Source organism: Antechinus flavipes, chromosome 4 (genome assembly GCF_016432865.1).
Source record: "Antechinus flavipes isolate AdamAnt ecotype Samford, QLD, Australia chromosome 4, AdamAnt_v2, whole genome shotgun sequence".
Lineage (NCBI taxonomy): Eukaryota > Metazoa > Chordata > Mammalia > Dasyuromorphia > Dasyuridae > Antechinus > Antechinus flavipes.
In genome coordinates, this window is record NC_067401.1 from 185,570,138 (window position 1) to 185,588,735 (window position 18,598).

Consider the following 18,598-nt stretch of genomic DNA (forward strand, 5'->3'; position numbering starts at 1 on the left):
GGGTGGTGTCTCTTCGCTTCCACCCGCCCCTAGCTCATCTTCTAATTGGTTTTCAGTTCTTCCGCCCGCAGGGCATCTCCGCCATTCATCAGCAGCTTCACAAACAATCTTTTCTACTTGGTTGAGGGGTGAAGGTGGTAGACGCTAAAATTAACACAGTCAGGATTGGGTAGTGGAAGACCTCATTTGCATAGATGACTGGGATTGGCCAGACTCTAAGATCTATGATCCGGAATTCCTCAATCCGGTGACCTTTTAGTGCCATGGCTGGACTTTCTGCTGCTTTTCGCCGTTTAGGCGCTGTGTCCGGAGCCAGTGCCTTGGGGTTGGCCACTTACGGAGCGCATGGTCAGGAGCCCTGGGCGAGACTTAAATTATGGATGTAGATCTGAAAGGGAGAAGGCTGGGAGTAGGGGTCTGAAAGTGGGTGACTTTAAAGGATCAAATTGGTATGGGAGATGGGCGGATTAAACTGATTGAAGGTGGATTTAAAAAGTCTGGTTCCAGCATGTCCTTGACCACTTTTATGGGTTAAGAGGCTTCGAAATAAAAGACTTTTTTTTTTTTTTTTTTTTTGCCTAATAAGAAGCCTGCAGGTCGGGGCCCATTTGAAGGTTCCCTTTATCCCAAGCGTGGTCTCCATTTCATAAAATACTTGTATTGGTAGATCGGTATAAATTTCTGCTTTTCTCTTTCACAGGTGCGAACATCCAGGATTCGTATCATAAGGAGGTAAAAGAGCTGCCCCACTTTTGCTGCTATCCTGGGCCTTTGGGGTGGGGAGTGAGAGAATTGATGTTAGTCCTCTTCTGTAGTAATTCCGAAGAGAAGAGCCCAGAAGCCCTAGTTATTGGGGCCACCGAAAGAATTTGGGATGGATAAACCAAAATGTGGAGGTGGGGTGGGCTACTTGCCTGTTGCTCCGTGGGGGAGAGGTTCTAGAAACCTGGTTATTTCTTAGAGAAGGTAGGACCAAGGCTTTGATACAGTAGGGAAAGTTTAAGACAGTGAAGAGGGAATTTGTAGATCTACATTTATGAATTCCTGAGAAAAATGCAGTTGTTGCATTTTCTTTCATCTTTTAGCTTTTTGAGAAAACCAACAAACACCACTTCTTTCATAGTCTGGCTTTGCTTTGCGTTCCCCTCTGCAGCAAGCCAGTTTGGGTAAGTTTCAGGATGCCTCCAAACCTGTTCATCTTCTGGCCTGCACAATTATCAACTCCACTAAAAGCTGATTTTCAGCGAGGAACAAGAGGTACCTTTATTGGGGCAACGAATGCTGTGACTGGGCAGGGCTGGAGGATCGAGCCAATGAGAGGGAGAATACGGAGGAATGAATCAAGGACTGAATATTTGTGGGAAGATTCCCATATCACAGGAGGAATAGAACTCTGGTAATCGCGTATTCCCAGTTCCTGGGAATAATTTCACTGTCTTTTCTTATTTCCAGGCAGGGACTCTGCTTACCTCTGGGATCTCATTCTTCTGTGGCAGCTTTTACTATCAGGCCCTGACAGAAGACACTAAGGCAATGTCAATTGCCCCTGTGGGGGGCTGCCTGCTTATTCTTGGCTGGCTTGCCCTAACTCTTTGAAGTTCTTCCCCTGTAATGTCCTAGGGACCAGTCTTCAGACTATCCTCTTTAGGAATGAAGCCACAAGCCAATTTTTGTAAAGGTACTGTTCCTGGGAGAAGCCAGTGTCAGATGGGATGCTGGGAACTTGATTTTTCCATCTGTGCTTGTGTTTTGCTTGGAGATTCAGAATGAGAAGGCAATTAAAAATGGAATGTAGAAAACTTTGGCATCTTTATTGATCTCATGGGGTGGCAGGGTGGGGGAGGAATCTGACTTGAGGGACTCTTCTTGATATTCTTTCCTTTGGTGATCTCATTTTCTAGGCTAGCATCATCTATTATCCTTACACCCTTGGTTTTCTTGTCTGGCCTGATAGGTTCAGCTGCTAACATTACACAAATGACTCTCATTAATCTCTCCAATTCCAAACTTACCACACCAACTTCCCATTAGATATTTCTGCATTTCCACACTGAGCATGTCTAAAACAGAATCTTTTCCAAGAACATATCATGTCTTCAAGTTTTTCATAAAGGGCAGCTCTGTCTCTCAGATATCCAGGTTTGTAAACTTAAATTCATTTATATTTTTTCCCATTTTCTCAAACTCCATATTGAATTGCTGTCTTGTCATTGTACCTTATTGACCTCTCTCATACTCAACTCCCTCTTTCTATTCAAATTGCTATTAATCCAGGACTTCATCATCTCCTATTGGGTTATTGTAATAACCCTTCTAATTGGCCTTCCTGATTTCAGGCTCTCCTTTCTTCAGACTGCTCCCAAAATAATCTTTAGTTCAAAAAAGTACTGTGCCTTAGAAATCTGTCCTGCTCTGACATTCTAGGAATCTACATCTAAAGCTAATAGATTCATCTACCTTCCTGTATGTTACTAATTCCACCATTTTTAAAGTCAAGGTTGAAACTTTGGTGTTTTTGTTTCCTTTCTCATCTGCTTCTAGGCACCAAATCTTGTCCATTCTGTCTTCAAAATACCTCCAGCAAATAGCCCCTGCTTATTATTGTGGGTGAGGTAAGGAGAGATTTTGACATGTACATAGATACATTTATTCAAATTAATTTCAAGGAGGAAAGAACACAAACAATTGAGGGCCAGGGGGTTAAAAAAAACCTTTTGAAAGAGGTAGCATTGGAAATGAATTCCAAACAAAGGGAACTACCTATTCTAAGGCACAGAGAAAGCAGAATATGGCCGGGGTTTGACAGGGTTGTAACTTTTGGCTCACTTATCAGGGGTGCTCCAAATGCTCCATCTCTTTCACAGTTGCATACTTTCCTGACATGTTTTAAGTTGTCTGGTTAGTATATGAAGACCTAAGCTCAAGAACCCCTTTATTATCAACCTTAGGTAGCCTTCCACCCCTACCTCAGAAGGACTGTTTTGGTATGCCTGCTAATTTGGTGTCTTTGACCATTCCTAATCCTCTTGATTAAGAATTAGAGAAAGAAAAAACCTATAATGTTCAGGCTAGCTCTCTGGAGGTCCTCCAAATGGGCTTTGGTTTCAGCAGAATAATCACCACAAGAATAGTCAGGAATAAAGTCCAAAGTTTTTATTATCTCCTTCACAATCTGTCTCCTTCACCTGAGGCCAGGCTAGTTTTTTTTGGGGACCTTCAAATGGGCCTTGGTCTCAGTGGAGGAATGTAGGAGGCAGGAGAGCCTCAGGATGGTGGAAGATGGAATGTCTCTCTTCCAGTCCTTGTTGGCTCATATACCTTATTGTAATTACATCATTACAGCATGCTGATTATGTGTGAACATAAGAGAACCATTACATCACCATGCTAAGTACCAAGTATATATGTAAACTAGATAACCATTGTCTCATCAATTCATCTGAATTACCACTTTGTTTCAAGTGTACTTCTCCAGAATTCTGGCTCTGGAGAAACAAGTCTGGCCATTTTATTTTTTATGGCTCACGTTATGATCAAATCTCTCTCTCTACTTTCTACTTGAGGACCATCCTGATGGGATCCCTTACTCACCAGAGCTATTTCTGGTTGTGAATATATGGTAAATAAACTGGTTTTTTCCTAGCTTCCTTCCTCTGCATTTCTTGACTCTCTCTGCCTCATGGGTATTTCTCTTGCAGTTCCCTTACCCCTTGACCTCACAAGCAGAGTTTGTAAGGGAGGGACAAACCACATCATTTTCTTAACTTTTTATAGCTTCTAGGATAAAATAAAAACTTTTGGACAGGCATTTAAGGTCTTCCCTAATCTGTCTCTAACCTACCCTGACATTATTTCATATTCTTCCCCTTCATGTCCCAATCTGTTTTAAAGTGAATTAATAACTCTTCTCCAATTTGGCATTTCATATCCATCTCTCACCTGGATTGTACTCTCTTCTTATTTCAACCTCTCAAAATAATAATCTTCTAAACTAAGTTATCTCCTCAGATATCACCTCCTTCAGAAGCCTGCCTTATTACTATAGACTCAAGTTGTTTCCCCCCTCCTCTTATACATGTTGAGGAGGGTGGTGATGGAAGTTTTAAATTTTATTTTGTCTTTTATATGCTCAAGACCTAGTAAATAAATACAGTAAATAATAACATTTATTGAAGTGAGTCTGAGGCATGTCCTTGTGAATTCTATTTCCACAAAAATTTTTTTTTTTACATCTATGCCCTCTTTTCCATTTTTACTGCAACCACCTCCTTCTGATGCTCACTATCTCTTATAACTTCAATTCAGTTGTGTTACCACTGTTAAGAATAATCATCAGATGCTCAGGTCTAATCATGTCATTCCTCTTCTCAAAAACCTCTAGTGATTCCCTAAAGGTTACTACATAAAGTCTAGCCTTTTTTTTTTTTTTTTTTGGGTGCAGCCATAATAGTTCTTAGATAAACAATTATTTCTTTTCTTTCTTTTTTTTTTAATAGCTTTTTGTTTGCAAGTTATATGCATGGTTAATTTTACAGCATTAACAATTGCCAAACCTTTTGTTCCAATTTTTCTCCTCCTTCCCCCCACCCCCTCTCCTAGATGGCAGGATGACCAATACATGTTAAATATATTAAAGCATAAATTAAATACAAAATAAGTTTACATGTCCAAACTGTTATTTTGCTGTACAAAAAGAGTCGGACTGTGAAATACTGTACAATTAGCCTGTGAAGGAAATAAAAAAAGCAGGCAGGCAAAAATATAGGGATTGGGAATTCAATGTAATGGTTCTTAGTCATCTCCCAGAGTTCTTTCGCTGGGTGTAACTGGTTCAGTTCATTACTGCTCCATTGGAACTGATTTGGTTCATCTCATTGCTGAAGATGGCCAGGTCCATCAGAGCTGATCATCATATAGTATTGTCGTTGAAGTATATAATGATCTCCTGGTTCTGCTCATTTCATTCAGCATCAGTTCGTGTAAGTCTCTCCAGGCCTTTCTAAAATCATCCTGTTGGTCATTTCTTACTGAACAATAATATTCCATAATATTCCATAATATTCATATACCACAATTTATTCAGCCATTCTCCAATTGATGGGCATCTACTCAGTTTCCAGTTTCTGGCCACTACAAAGAGGACTGCCACAAACATTCTTGCACATACAGGACCTTTTCCCTTCTTTAATATCTCATTGGGATATAAGCCCAGTAGTAACACTGCTGGATCAAAGGGTATGCACAGTTTGATAACTTTCTGAGCACAGCTCCAAATCGCTCTCCAGAATGGCTGGATATATTCACAATTCCACCAACAATGTGTTAATGTCCCTGTTTTCCCACATCCCCTCCAACATTCCACATTATCTTTCCCTGTCATTCTAGCCAGTCTGACAGGTGTGTAGTGGTATCTCAAAGTTGTCTTAATTTGTATTTCTCTGATTAATAATGACTTGGAGCATCTTTTCCTATGGCTAAGTCTAGCCTTCTTAAACTGGTATTTAAATCCTGTTCAGTCTGATTCCAATTTACTTTTCCACCCTTATCTTACTCTATTCCCCTTCCTATAGTCTACATTCCATCCCAATTCCTTGAAACTGCTACAGTTTCTTGTCTTATTACATTTTTGCTTATTGTATTTCTTTGGCCTGAAATGTCATTTCTCTGCATCTCTCCAATTGAAACCCATAGAAACTGACCTGAAAAGCCAACTTCTTCATGGCAATCTTTTCCTTGTCTGAATTCTCATATTTGTATCTTCCATTTTCACACTCAACCTTGATTCCAGTTGTATATATTTGAGTCACATCTCCCCTGACATATTTATGTCCCACTACACTCCCCTCCAACACAACACTTGCACATAGTAAGTGCTCAGTAAATGAGAATCAATGTAATAGAATGCAAATGGGTAGGGCAGCTAGATGGCTCAGTGCAGAGAGCTCCTGCACTAGAGTCAGGAGGATCTGAATTTAAAATTGACCTCAGACATTTAACACTTACTAGTTGAGTGGCTCTGGGTAAGTCACTTAACTCCAATTTCCTGGCAAAAGAAAAAAAAGGGCTATGAAAATGGAGACAAAATCTAAAATCCTAGGAACTTTTTTTTTTTTTTTTTTGGCGGAGGCAATCTGAATTAAGTGACTTGTGCAAGATCACACAGCTAGGAAGTGTTAAGTGTCTTGAGATCAGATTTGAACTCAGGTGCTCCTGAATTCAGGGCTGGTCCTAGAAACATTTTAAAGACAGAATGGACAAGACTTCCACTTGAAGGTGGAAGGGAAAGAGGAAGAAAAAATACCAAGATTGCAAACAAGTTTAACCTTGAAATGGAAGAATCCATAATAGCCTAAAAAGGAAGATGAATATCTTGACTTTAGATGTATCCAATAAACCAATAAGTATTTATTAAACAGCTATTATGTGCCAGACACATCTAAAGGCTGGAAATATGGATACAAAAAAAAGAAACAATTCCTACTCTGAAGATTCTCGATTTGCATGAGGGAGATTACAACATATACATATATGAAAGAAATTGGGTATCTGGTATTCCTTCTTCTCCCTCTCCCTCTAGTCACAGTTAACATTGAGGGATGTTATCACAGGTTAATCACAGAGGTGTTAATGAGATAACATGATGTTCACACCTGTGAGAACACTTTCTGTGATGCAATTAAAGGGAACCTGGCCATTGGATGAGCAAGATGAGGTGATGTATCAAATGAGATAATATTTGTAAAAAAGAAATTAGCTAATACCTGTAATAATAATAAACATTTGCATATGCCTCCTATGCACTATTCTAAACTTTATTTCATTTGATCCTAACAACTGGTTTGGGAAGTAGGTACTATTATTATCCCCATTTTAAAGTTGAAGAAACTGAGGCAAATGGAAGTTAACTTGCCCAGGGTCACACAACTAGTCATATATATAGGCCAGATTGGAGCTCAAATTTTTTTGACTCCAGGGCTTTACTTGCTTAGTACAATGCCCGACACAAACATACTAGACAACATATGAAAGCTCATCCCCCCTCCCCTTCCCTACACGAATCTATTGAATAAATACAATTTAAATGCAGTTATTAAATAATAAAGTTGTCAATAAGGAAGGGCACTAGCAATTGGGGAGGTCAGAAAAAAGTGGTACCTGAGCCAATAGAATTCTATGTAGATTCAGAATATCAGAACTGGCAGGGTCTTCAATGACAATCTGCCTAATTTATTTTATAGAAGAGATCACTGAAGCCCAGGGAGAAGAAACAGTTTGACCACATACACCTAGTTAGAGCCTGGGTTCCAAATTTCCTTTCAGATCTTCTACACTACCTCCTTTGAGTTTTTAATAAAGATGTACAACCTAAGGTAGTCTGTAGGATAGGGAAAAATATGGTCTCACATTGTGTGAGCTAAAGACCAGCAGATATGGGTGTGGAAAACGTACATAGTAGGTGGTTGATAAATATTGATTGATTCACTCTTAAGCGCTATGTGAGAATTAGAAAGGGAATCAAAATGCATGAAATGGCTTCAGAGGTCATAGTTCCTGTATTTACCAGTAGGGGGCGCTGCAGTCATGTGATGGAAGTGTACATACAGTGTGACGACTCCTCCAAACCACAGTAACTTTTTCCAGAAAACTCACTCCCTTTTCTGCATATCAGTATCCCGCCCTCCATTTTAGGGTTGGTCAATTTGCATATCGACATCCAACACCCTAAGGTTGGCTAATTAGCATAAGTGGGCTCTCTATAAGCCGCCACCTCCAACCCAGTACCGGGGGAAGGAAGGGGTATCATTTTCCTGCAGAAGAAACTGGCCCCGACCCTTTCATTGCCCCTTTTACAAACCTGGCTCTTCTCATCCGAAGCAGAGAGCATGTGCTAAATAAATACAACTTGACTGATTCATGTCTCAAATTTGTGTTTCTCCCCCTCCTTCCGCCTCTCCACTACTAGAATGACTCACTGAGCATGAACCAAGGTGCCTGTAGGCGCTACCAAAACAAGTCACCTCCAGATGTCTGCGGCTCAGTTGCTTGAGTGGTCACTAGATCTCACAGCATCACAGATTTAGAGCAGAAGAAGAAAGAGATAGGCTGCGGGCAGGGAGAGCCTGTCTTTCAGTCTAGTCCTTCGTCCTTTCACTTTTCCGACCTCTCTCCCTTCCGTTTCCATTCTCGCAGTTGGTGGAGAAGATCCGGAAAGAAGGGGAAGGGTGGGAAGGGTGGGAAGGGACTCAAAGCAAGCAGCTGCGTGTCCTCTCTTTTCCCACCCTGCCCGGAGGGCCGGCACTAGTGTTCTGGCCTAGCCAAAAATGTAGGCGGTAGAGCAGTTCGAGGGCTCGGTCGGATCTGAATATAGTTTACCCCTCCCGAACCCTCCTGGGATTCCCGGCAAACCTGGAATTCGGGGCTGCCTATTGTAAGCTGGGACCATTAGATTAGGGCGGGGAGGGAAATCGAGCAGGGCGGGATCGGAGGGAGGAAGGGAGGGATACGGCGGGGAGGGATAAGAGAACAAAGAGACAGGCGAGTGGAGGGTCCTAGGACTGGTGTGACTGGGACCCCGGGGTTCCAGGACACCTGGGTTCCTTGTAGGGCTGCTGCTTCTACACCCTGCCTCCTCCCCTCCATCTACCCACCCCTCAGTCCCACGCCGACATTTCGGATTCCTGCGTCCACTTTTCCTGTTTCTCTGAGTGAGCCGCAGTGCCGACCCCGCCTTTCTCCTGGTCCCAGATTTGTGCCTCTGCTATATCGCTTGGCTCCTTTTTCTCTTTTTCTCTCTATCACTTTTCCTCCTCGGCTCTTTCTCTAGAAGACACTCCTCGAGGGACATTGACATCCCACTGATAACACCCCCTCCATGGCAGGTAAGGGTATCATCTATGGAGGTAATTAGGAATTCCTAGGGCAGAATGGTTACTGGGCAGGGATGGGAGGGATTCTATCAGAGGGATAAGTGAGGATGGGCAAACCTCCAGTTATCCTTCATTCTTTTATCTCTTAACCTTTGACTTGAAGGTTAGGAATGGGATATCAAGGGAGACATCTCCTGTGAATGTAGTTGAACCTTCTCTCCGTTCTACCTCCTCCATCTTTGTCTCCAGGTGTTTGTTTAATTGTTTTTTCATTTCTTCCTTCCTCTGTGTGTTTCCCCTTAGTTCTCTGGGGGAACTTGAAAAAGGCAAGGAGGTCACTCTACTCACTATTTCCCTCTTCCATATCACCTTCCTACAGGTTATTTACCCCCCAAAGGCTATGCCCCATCACCCCCATACCCAGTGACCCAGTCTACCTCATATTCCAATCCTGCACCTGCCCCAGGCCACATTGTCAACCTCTTCCCTTCCCCTGGTCCTGTGGCCCCCTTGGAACCAGAACCAGTTACTGTTCCCTTTCTGCAGTTGCCTGGAGTCCCTTCTGGCCTGGAATTCCTTATACAGGTGAGTTAGAAATATGGGCGAGGAAAGCTCTGTCATCTGGATCCTAAGTCTTTTTCTCACACACATTATTTCATGTAGTCCTTACACTGTGGTGTGCAATAGGTTAAATCCAAATATTATACAGGCAAGTTAGAAATATGAGGGAGGAAGGCTCTGTGGTCTTAGTTAGGATCACAGAGAGACTTAGAATCCAGATCCTATTATTTCATGTAATCCTTACAGTGTGGTGTTCAATAGGTTAAATCCAAATATTATGCCCATATTTTAGCTAAGGAAATAGAGATTGTAGATTGTTACTTGGGTGGGATGGAATAGTGATACAAAATGAATTATTTGTATATATATATAAAATTATAGTCCTTGGCTTCAAGGAGTTTATACTCTGATAAAGGAGATAAGACCATGCATAATGTAAGTGACATGAGAGGTATAAAGTTCTAGAGAATAAGAAGGAGAAAAACTTACTTTTGAAAGGAGATTGTGGTAGTAATGAATCAGAAAAGAGTTCTGGGAAGAAGAACTAGAGTCTTAAAGGATGATAGAATTTGCATAAGTTGGGGAGGAAGAACTAAAAAGGCATGAAAGAGAAAGTAGTAGGGAATATAGCTGGAAATTTAGGCTTTCTTTCTAGCTCTATGGGGTAGCAGATAAGTATGTTTGTATATGTCTCTCTTTCTAGATTGATCAGATCCTGATTCATCAGAAGATTGAGCGGGTGAAGGGTAAGTGGGGTATGATTGTACCCAGATATAGAAAATGATAGATTAGAGAATGGTTGAAGTAGGAGCTGGGAAAGGAAATTTCACGGCTAGAAATTAGTAGGATAAAAAAATGAGGAGAGCCTGCATCTTCTTCTCGAAGTCATTTTATCAGTTCCCTGTAGGTTCACCTATCATTTTTAGGCCAATTACTCCCAGATACACATATATCTATAGTCCTAGAATCCCTCAGTTGCATTCTTTCCTAATAGACAATTGGACATTTTCTTAAAAAATTTTTTTTTTGTTGTTATCTTTTGTTTTTACATCACTGTCATTTTACAATGCTTTTTTTTTTTCTCATTTCTTCCCCTCAGTGATGAATCCCTAATAACAAAGAATAAAAAAGAAAGGAAAAAAGTTGTAGTTCAGCAAAACTAAGCAACATAGAGATCAAGTCCAACGTTGTTGGCATCATTCCACACTCCTCACTTCTAAAAAGACAGGAAATTATATTATGTATATTTCAATGTAATATTCAGTTTCAATTTATTTTATCCACTTACATTGTTTAAGTATTCATGTATACTGTTTTTTTGGTTTTGCTTATCTCATTGTATGTGTATTGATCTTACTCTTCTTATGATTCTCTGTATTTTTCACAATGATTATTTCTTGTATCAGAGTAATATTCCATTGTTCTTATACCCCACACGGCACATTGCCAATCTGATATCTCATGGGCATTTTAAGGTTAGCAATTATCAAACAGAGTTCATTATCTGTTCTCTGCCCCAACCTCCATTCTTTCTGATATCCTTATTTTTGCTGAAGGTACCACTCTTATAAACAAAGCTTCAGAGGTGTCCTTTTCTTTCTTTCTTACTCTTTGTATGCAAATCAGTTGCCAAATCTTGTTCATTCTACCTTTCCCACACTTCTCCCATCTGTCTCATCACATCTGGCCTGAACTACCACAAGAATCTCTAATCAGTCTCTTTGCATCATTTCTCCTCACCCAATCTACAATTCTGCCAAAAGTTTGACCTTGTTATTCCTCTGTTCAGAAGTTCCAGTAGCTCTTAATTGCTCCTTAGATAATTGTCATTTAAAGCCCTTTACATTCTGACTTCAGTCTCTCTTTCCTGGATTATTTCATTTTATTCCTCTTCACAAACTCTATTCCAACAAATTGGCTTGCTTTCTGTTACCTCATAGACAGCATTACATCTTCTGTCTCATTGCCTTTGCTAGAATTTCCCCCTTACTCACCTTTAGCTTATAGAATCCCTAAATTCCTTCCATGTTAAGCTCAATCTTGTACAAAAAACCTGCTTGACTTGTTCTTTCCTCATCATCAGATATTTCTTTGCTTATATTTGGTACTTTTTTTCATATTGTTTCTTCACAACTCCCAATAGATTGCTATTCCCAGAGGGCAGGAACAATTTAATTTTTGTCCTTGTTTCATAATCAGCATAATGTCTAGTAAATAGTAAATTCTTAGTAAAGGCTTATTGAATGAGTGAATGGATGCCTGGAAGTAACCTCAGAAATTTAGTGCTAATTTCCCTGTATTTTCTTCTCCCCATTGCCATCTTGCTTCTTGCTCTTAGCATTTTTTGGCTGGGATATCTGTAACCGATATGAGCTACATTCTGGAGCAGGGATACTACTGGGCCAAGCAGTTGAGGAAAGCAGCTGCTGTGCCCGTCTCTGCTGTGGGGCTCGCCGGCCCATGCGTATCCGTGTGGCTGATCCCAGGAATCGGGAGGTCCTGCACTTAATCCGACCTCTGCATTGTGGGTCCTGCTGCTGTCCCTGTTGCCTTCAGGAGGTGGGCCTGGATGTCTGAGACTTGAGGAGAACTAGGGTTTGTGGACTACTTAGAGGTAGAATCCAAAAGAGTGATGGGGAAAATAATTGGAATCTGGGAGACAGAAGTCTAGAACTAGCGATGTTGAGACTTGGGGGAACTAGATTGAGAGACTGAGAGGTCTTAAATCTGATAGTCTTCTTCTACCATGGGTACAGACCCACAAAGAAACTGGGGCCTGGATTGGGGACTGGAAAGCTTGAAACCTGTTGTGATTCTGTCTTCTCATGGCCTTAGCTGGAAGTACAAGCTCCCCCTGGCACAACTGTTGGGCATGTACTACAGACTTGGCATCCCTTCCTGCCCAAGTTCTCAATTCAGGATGCAGATCGCCAGACACTGCTTCGAGTTGTGGGGCCATGCTGTGCCTGTGGTTGTGGCAATGACACCAACTTTGAGGTAGGGATTAAGAGGCAAGAATTATGACAACGGAATTCAGAGAACCAGTGAAAACTCTGGAATTTAATATTGTATACCACATAAAACAGGCTTGTTACCTTCCATAAACAGAGAAGTACTCAACAGTCTAACATACTTATCTTGATGATCTAAAATGGTCATTCCTAGAAAGCAAGATGGCCAGTTCTAAGATCTCTAATACCAACATCAAAATCCAATATGGTTGCCACTATGATAAAGATATTTTCCTTCATAAGACGGTAATCCCTATAGTCTAATGCAATGGCTATTTCTGTGATGCCAGATTGTGACCTGCTGTAACATGCCAATACTTGTCAAAGTAGCTACTTTCTTGGTAATGATGTTTTAATGAACTTTGGAAGGAGAACTTATAGTTTTTACTGTCTTTTTAGAGAAGATTTTTATTACAATAATACTGTTTTAGCATTCCATTGGTTATCCAATAATTGCCAGGAAGAAAAACCACTTTGCAGTACTCAAGCTCATAAGCATTGGCATTCAATTGATTTCATAAGAAAGTCAATTTAGTAGTCTGCAATGACCCTAATAGGCCACCTAGTCCAACCTTTTCATTTTACAGGTAAGACTGATGAGATTCATAAAAGTGTTTAATCCTTCCCCTTTTTTAAAAAAAAAAAAAAAAAAAAAAAGTACTCATCACCAAAATCACAAGATTTGGAAAAAGAATTTTGGTCTGTATCTAATCTAACCCCTTCACTTTAAGATTAAAAAGCTGATGCCAGAGTATCAATAACTAATAACTATTCAGTCACTAAATAGTTAAAAATTAATTACTTTAACTTGTGCAAGATCACATAGATAGTATGTAGCAAAATTGAGATTCAAACTCAGATTCTGTCAATACAAAGATATTAGCTGAAATAGCTGCTCTCAGCTTATATTTAATGATGAGATATAATGTATACCAAAAATAAGTGTGATACAGAATAACATATTATGGAACCAGAGTTAGATTTCTAGATAAAGTATTTTAGAAAATGTTTAAGGAGGAAAAGAAAGTGGGAAGAGTGGGGCTTGAAATGGCAAAGACTATAGTCAAGCTGAAATGTGACTGTGTTCACCATTATCTCCAAACAGAAGAATTTTCAGGGACTCTAAGAATCAGTTCAAAAGCAGTAGCTTTGGGATAAATAAAAGAGCTTCTTTGCAACACCATATCTATGCTGTAAATGAAAGTAATTAATTACTCCAAAGAAGTATGAAAATATTTGAGGGGTTTAGATCAGTTTATAAATAATAGTTCCATAAGTTTAAGATTGTCCAAAATCTTTTTTTTGTTTTGTTTTGTTTTTTGGCAATTCATTGTGGACCTGTCAGTGTTCTAGCCAGGGGACAAGAGGGGGTAGATTTCTCATATAGCAAATATTCTTTTTCATGCTTCATGGCTCATCACTTCCCTCCTGGTCATCAGGTGAAGACCAAGGATGAATCTCGGAGTGTGGGTCGGATCAGTAAACAGTGGGGAGGCATTGTGCCAGAGGCCCTCACTGATGCAGACCAGTTTGGCCTCCAGTTCCCCCTGGACCTTGATGTTCGATTGAAGGCTGTGCTGCTGGGGGCAGCCTTTCTCATTGTGAGTGCTCATATCCTATGTTCTCTCTCATCTCTTTTGGGGTGTCTTGTTTTTTTCAAGGGTATGGGATTTAGGGTGGATTATGTGAGAAAAGAAATGGGCAAATGGAGAGGGACAATCCTTTGGGAAAACATGGATGGGGATCATTCTATGTTAGGATTCCTCTTATTGGTTCCCTATTGGCTCCCCCTCCCAGGATTACATGTTTTTTGAGAAGCCAGGAGATGCCAATTCGGGGCCCTCAGTCATCACCAGTTAGAGATGCCCATGTAATCAAAGATAGATATCCTGGCCACAGCATTCCAAGACATCTGCCACTACCCTGGCCTGGCCCCAGGATCAAAGATGGCCGCTACCATTCTTCAAGATGATGGTGCCTTGAGGAGACAAATCTAGGAGTGGAGGCTAGGGCTTGGGCACCCCAAAGAAACTTTGAAAGCCTTCATTATGAAGAATGAGGCTCTGTTTTCTACAAGGAGTGGGGACGAACAAATGTTGCATGTGCTGAATGCTAAGAGTTTTTGTTTAAGATCTCATCCTCTTTTGGCTCTTTCAACACAACCCCAAATTCCCAATGATGGCTATTACTACTTCTCATTGGTATCTTATTCCATAAAGGTTCCACCATTCTCACTCCTCTTTTCCTGATATTTCTCTCTTTTTCTATCCCTTATTCTCCTATCTCCAGGCACTAGCTATCTTCCCCTTCTCCTTATTTACATTGTTGTTTCTACTTCTGCTTCTAATCTAACCCCATCCTATATCCCAGCATCATAATATCAAAAGGAAAAATAGATGTAAGGAGTTGGGGGATTTTATTATATCTGCCACTCCCCCTCAAAAATCCTAGAATCATAAACCTTTTTAATTCTTCCTTTTATAAATGAGGAAGCTGAGGCCATGTAAAAGTAAATTGACCAAAGTCACACAGTGAATTGGTGTTAGGGGGCAGGGATCAATTCCAAATTTTCTGGCTCTCATGATGGTGTTTCTCCCTTCCTCTTTCCCCTCCCTCCCCATTTTATGACATACCTTTTCTTCCTTGGCTAAATGAAACCCAAGCCCTGGAACCTTTTTTAGACCCATGGCACTTAAAGAGGAGGTTAGAAAACTCTCCACACATACCTCTTTGGGGACTGAGTCCCAGTACTTGACTGTCAGGTCCCCAAATACTACTTCTCCTGCCCTTTCCCTAGCTGATTCTTATTGAAGCTTTTCTTATGCTTTATTTAACATTTTTCCAACTCCCTCTGCCTGGATACCAAGGAAGATATTTCTTTGTATGGTGTGTTTACATATATTGTATGTACATATAAGTAGACATACACACATATATGTATATATATTAAAAGCTTTCTAACTTTTTGGAAATTAGAAGATTCATATGTGGGATTGGAGAGGGGGCTTGGTATGGAAACAAAGGAAAATTGAAGATAAGCTCCTGTTTTAAATTGGTCAAAATCTCATTTGGTCTATATTCTGCCAAGGTCAGAGAGAGTTGCTTCCCAACATTACTTTTAGCCAAGACAACTATGACCATGTTCACACCAAGTCTCAAGAGAAATCTTCCGTGATCCAAAGTTAGAAGACTATGCCCACATAAAATAAAGGTATTTACAACTACCCTTTTTGACCCCTGCCTATAAGCCAAGATGCCTTCTCTCATGATCCAGTTGAAGATGACAGCACCAAAAGCTTCTTGAATTGAATGATCTCTAGTGTTCCACATATTTCAGTAGGTATGCCACATATTTCAGTTTGAATTTTACAGTAGGGTAGGGGAAACAAGGCTCCTGTGGATGGAGTATGCTAAAGCATCAAGTTCTTGCTTCTTAGGTAGGGGTTGTTGCAAACTAAGCAGAGCCAAATGAATGTGCCTTAGTCTTAGAATTTAGAGGTTTTTAAAAAAGAAGAATTTAGAGATAGAAGAAGTCTTTGAGCTTCTATTGTTTCAAAAATGAGGAGTGAAAGTGAAAAGTGAAGTGAAGACTTATAAGAAATCAAATAGTTAACAGCAAATCTGGGATTTCAACCCAAATCTTCTGATTCCCAATCTTGTGCACTTCCTATTTTTGCATATCTTATACTTGCCATTCTCAGGCAGGTTCTAGGGTACCAAGTCTGCTCCCTTAAATAACAATCTATCCTGGATTGCAGTAAGAGAGGAAAGAAAAAGGTCAACTCAGTATCATTAACATTATTAGTTCCAAGTGAAGCTCCCTTCCTATGGGGAGGTTTCTGGTGTGTCATACTTCATCAAAGCTGGAAAATGACGATGAAGATTTCATCCTCTGACAGCAGTCCTGACCTAGTGGCTCAAGGTACAGAGAGGTTCCATTGATAACATTCTAGGATTTGCCAGCAGTTTACCCCTAGAGCAGCTGCTCAGATGAAAGAAAAGTTAAAACCTACAAAGGACTTAAGAGTTGGAGGGATGGGGAGCTGGATCTCTCCAGAGAGTGGAGGGCAGGAAAGAGAATCAGAGGTATGCCTCAGGGGCCTTCAGTTTCAGGAAGAAGAAAGGTCAGAGAGAGAATGAAGGACTTAAGTGAACAGAAACAATGAAAACTTGGATAACTTCCCTGATTTCTGAGAAGAATCTTGGAGGATAGAGAAAGGCTGAAGTCTCAGATTCCTGGGGGTTTGGGAGCTGATAGAGACTGGTGTAGTTCTGATTGTGGGCCAGACTTTATCTTCAGGGTTCTAGAGAGCAGAAGTCATATTACCTGTCACTCTGAATGTATAGCTGCATTTACAAGCAATGAAAACATCGGATGTTTCTCCCCTGGCAGACTCATATGCTATATGTTGTCCTCTTTGCCCATCATTGCTACCTCAAATTTTTTTTACCTCTGGGACCCAAATCAGGGCAAAGTCTCACATGGACTACAAGTACTTTTGTCTGGTCTCCTTGTGTCTCCTACAAGCTAACCAGATATAAGGGGAAGGAGAAGGGAGGGAGGGGAAAGGGACAGTGAGAGAAAGTGTGCTCTTACTAGCTCAAGAATCTGTTGTTAAATTTTCAATGTGAGCTTTACATCTTAGAAATCAGGAGATGTTATAAACCAAGACTTGACTTATTGTTTTCTTGATTTTCTATATATAAGAAAGCGATGGAAAAATGTTAATATGCAGATTAGATTTAAATATGTTATGCACACATTTTTGGAGGACTAATTAAATGTTTACTAACACACCCATGGGTCTGAGTCTCACTGGGGGTCCGGTTAGGCTGGAACTTTAGAGAAGGTGCAGAGAGGTAAGAAGGAAAGGATCTGTATTATTATTATTATTATTATATTTAACATTTATGTATCAGCATAAGGTTTGCAAAGCCCATTACATATGTGAAGGATTGTTTGATTTTCACAACCTATAAGATAGATGGCTATCATCCCGTTTTTACAGATGAAAAAACAGAACAAGAAAGATTATATGACTTGCCCAACATTACATAAATAGTAAATGTTTGAGGCAGGATTTGAACACAAGATTTTTTTCATTGCATCACTCAGCTGCAGTAATGTACAGCAATAGAATGTTGGATTTTTGAAGGGTTGGAGCCATTTCCTGAGGATTGAGTACCCAGAAAGAGGGCAAGACCAAAATTCTTGTAGACATCTAGAAAGGAGAGTAGAGAATTTAGTGTGACCCGAGTACCTGGTTTCCCAGACCTTTTTAAAGACTCCAGGAGCACTATCAAACCATCCCCAGATCCTTTTCCCCTTTGGGATTGCAGAATTCCAGACTTCCAGCAGCTACAACCTTATTTTTCACTTTCAATTGATCTCCCTTGGATCTGAACTGAGTCTTGAAACTTTTCTTTGCATCTAATAAAGAGGATAAGATGTGGGGGAGAGAGGGAAGAAAGGAGAAAATGGGAATTTGGGATGGAAGAGACGGAGAAGGCAAAATAGAAGAGAGAAGTAGAGAAAGAATGTATGATGGAAAAGAAGGGAAATGGAGGGAAGAGAATAGCAAAATGAGGAAACGAGATGGGGAAGTTTTTTTCAGGAACTGGGATTGATCTCTTGAAGGATGCCCTCCAGATGTAGGAAATTTGATCAGTCAGAAGGATAAAGAATCCAATAGCTAGAGCAACAGCATGATAGTCATGAGAGTAGAGGGGAGGCTGAAAGATTTGTGTACCACCATAACCCTGACACTAAATGATCAAATAGGTCTGCACCCTAGCCCACGATTCCTTACCTCCAGAGAACATTTTTCACATCACTTCAAACATTTATATATTTAAGGTAGAGGAGAAGATTCCTGGAGACTAGCATATCTGGTGGGAGGTAAGGGATAGTGTCTCTAGAGCCCCATTCATTGCTCCACATAATCCTTGTCAAGTTACCTTTTCCCTCCTTCATTTCTTCCTTTTACTAATCTACTACAAGACCTTTTCCTGTTTTCCAGGTTTCTGACTTCTCTCCATCTCACCACTATCCAAAGGGGAATCCCATGGTGATTCCCACCATGATGTAACAACTCTTAGTCCAAAGTCCACCAGCCTAATAGTTTGTAGGGAGAGAAGAGGAACAAGTTTTGAGTATCC

General features: G+C 40.5%; 2 protein-coding genes across 5 annotated transcripts; both read left to right on the forward strand.

The window, feature by feature from the left end:
* The first annotated feature begins 144 nt into the window (after window positions 1-144).
* TMEM256 (transmembrane protein 256) lies at window positions 145-1,799 on the forward strand. 2 transcript variants are annotated; one of them, XM_051995851.1, is made up of 4 exons: window positions 145-348; window positions 701-732; window positions 1,086-1,257; window positions 1,453-1,551. In XM_051995851.1, exons 1-4 carry the CDS (start codon window positions 264-266, stop codon window positions 1,527-1,529), a joined length of 366 nt encoding a protein of 121 aa, XP_051851811.1. In that variant the 5' UTR covers window positions 145-263; the 3' UTR covers window positions 1,530-1,551. The 2 variants fall into 2 exon arrangements, with proteins under 2 accessions (XP_051851811.1, XP_051851812.1); XM_051995852.1 differs by having other exon boundaries at window positions 205-348; window positions 1,086-1,166; window positions 1,453-1,799.
* A 102-nt stretch (window positions 1,800-1,901) lies between these two features.
* On the forward strand, window positions 1,902-17,236 carry PLSCR3 (phospholipid scramblase 3). Of its 3 annotated transcripts, XM_051995846.1 has the most exons (8): window positions 1,902-8,428; window positions 8,825-8,879; window positions 9,247-9,452; window positions 10,132-10,174; window positions 11,767-11,987; window positions 12,264-12,425; window positions 13,879-14,040; window positions 15,528-17,236. In XM_051995846.1, the coding sequence occupies exons 2-8, from the start codon at window positions 8,873-8,875 to the stop codon at window positions 15,612-15,614; spliced, it is 888 nt and encodes a 295-aa protein (XP_051851806.1). In that variant the 5' UTR covers window positions 1,902-8,428; window positions 8,825-8,872; the 3' UTR covers window positions 15,615-17,236. The 3 variants fall into 3 exon arrangements, with proteins under 3 accessions (XP_051851806.1, XP_051851804.1, XP_051851807.1); XM_051995844.1 differs by lacking the exon at window positions 1,902-8,428 and having other exon boundaries at window positions 8,485-8,879; XM_051995847.1 differs by lacking the exons at window positions 1,902-8,428; window positions 15,528-17,236 and adding an exon at window positions 14,237-15,411 and having other exon boundaries at window positions 8,486-8,879.
* The last annotated feature ends 1,362 nt before the right edge of the window (window positions 17,237-18,598 follow it).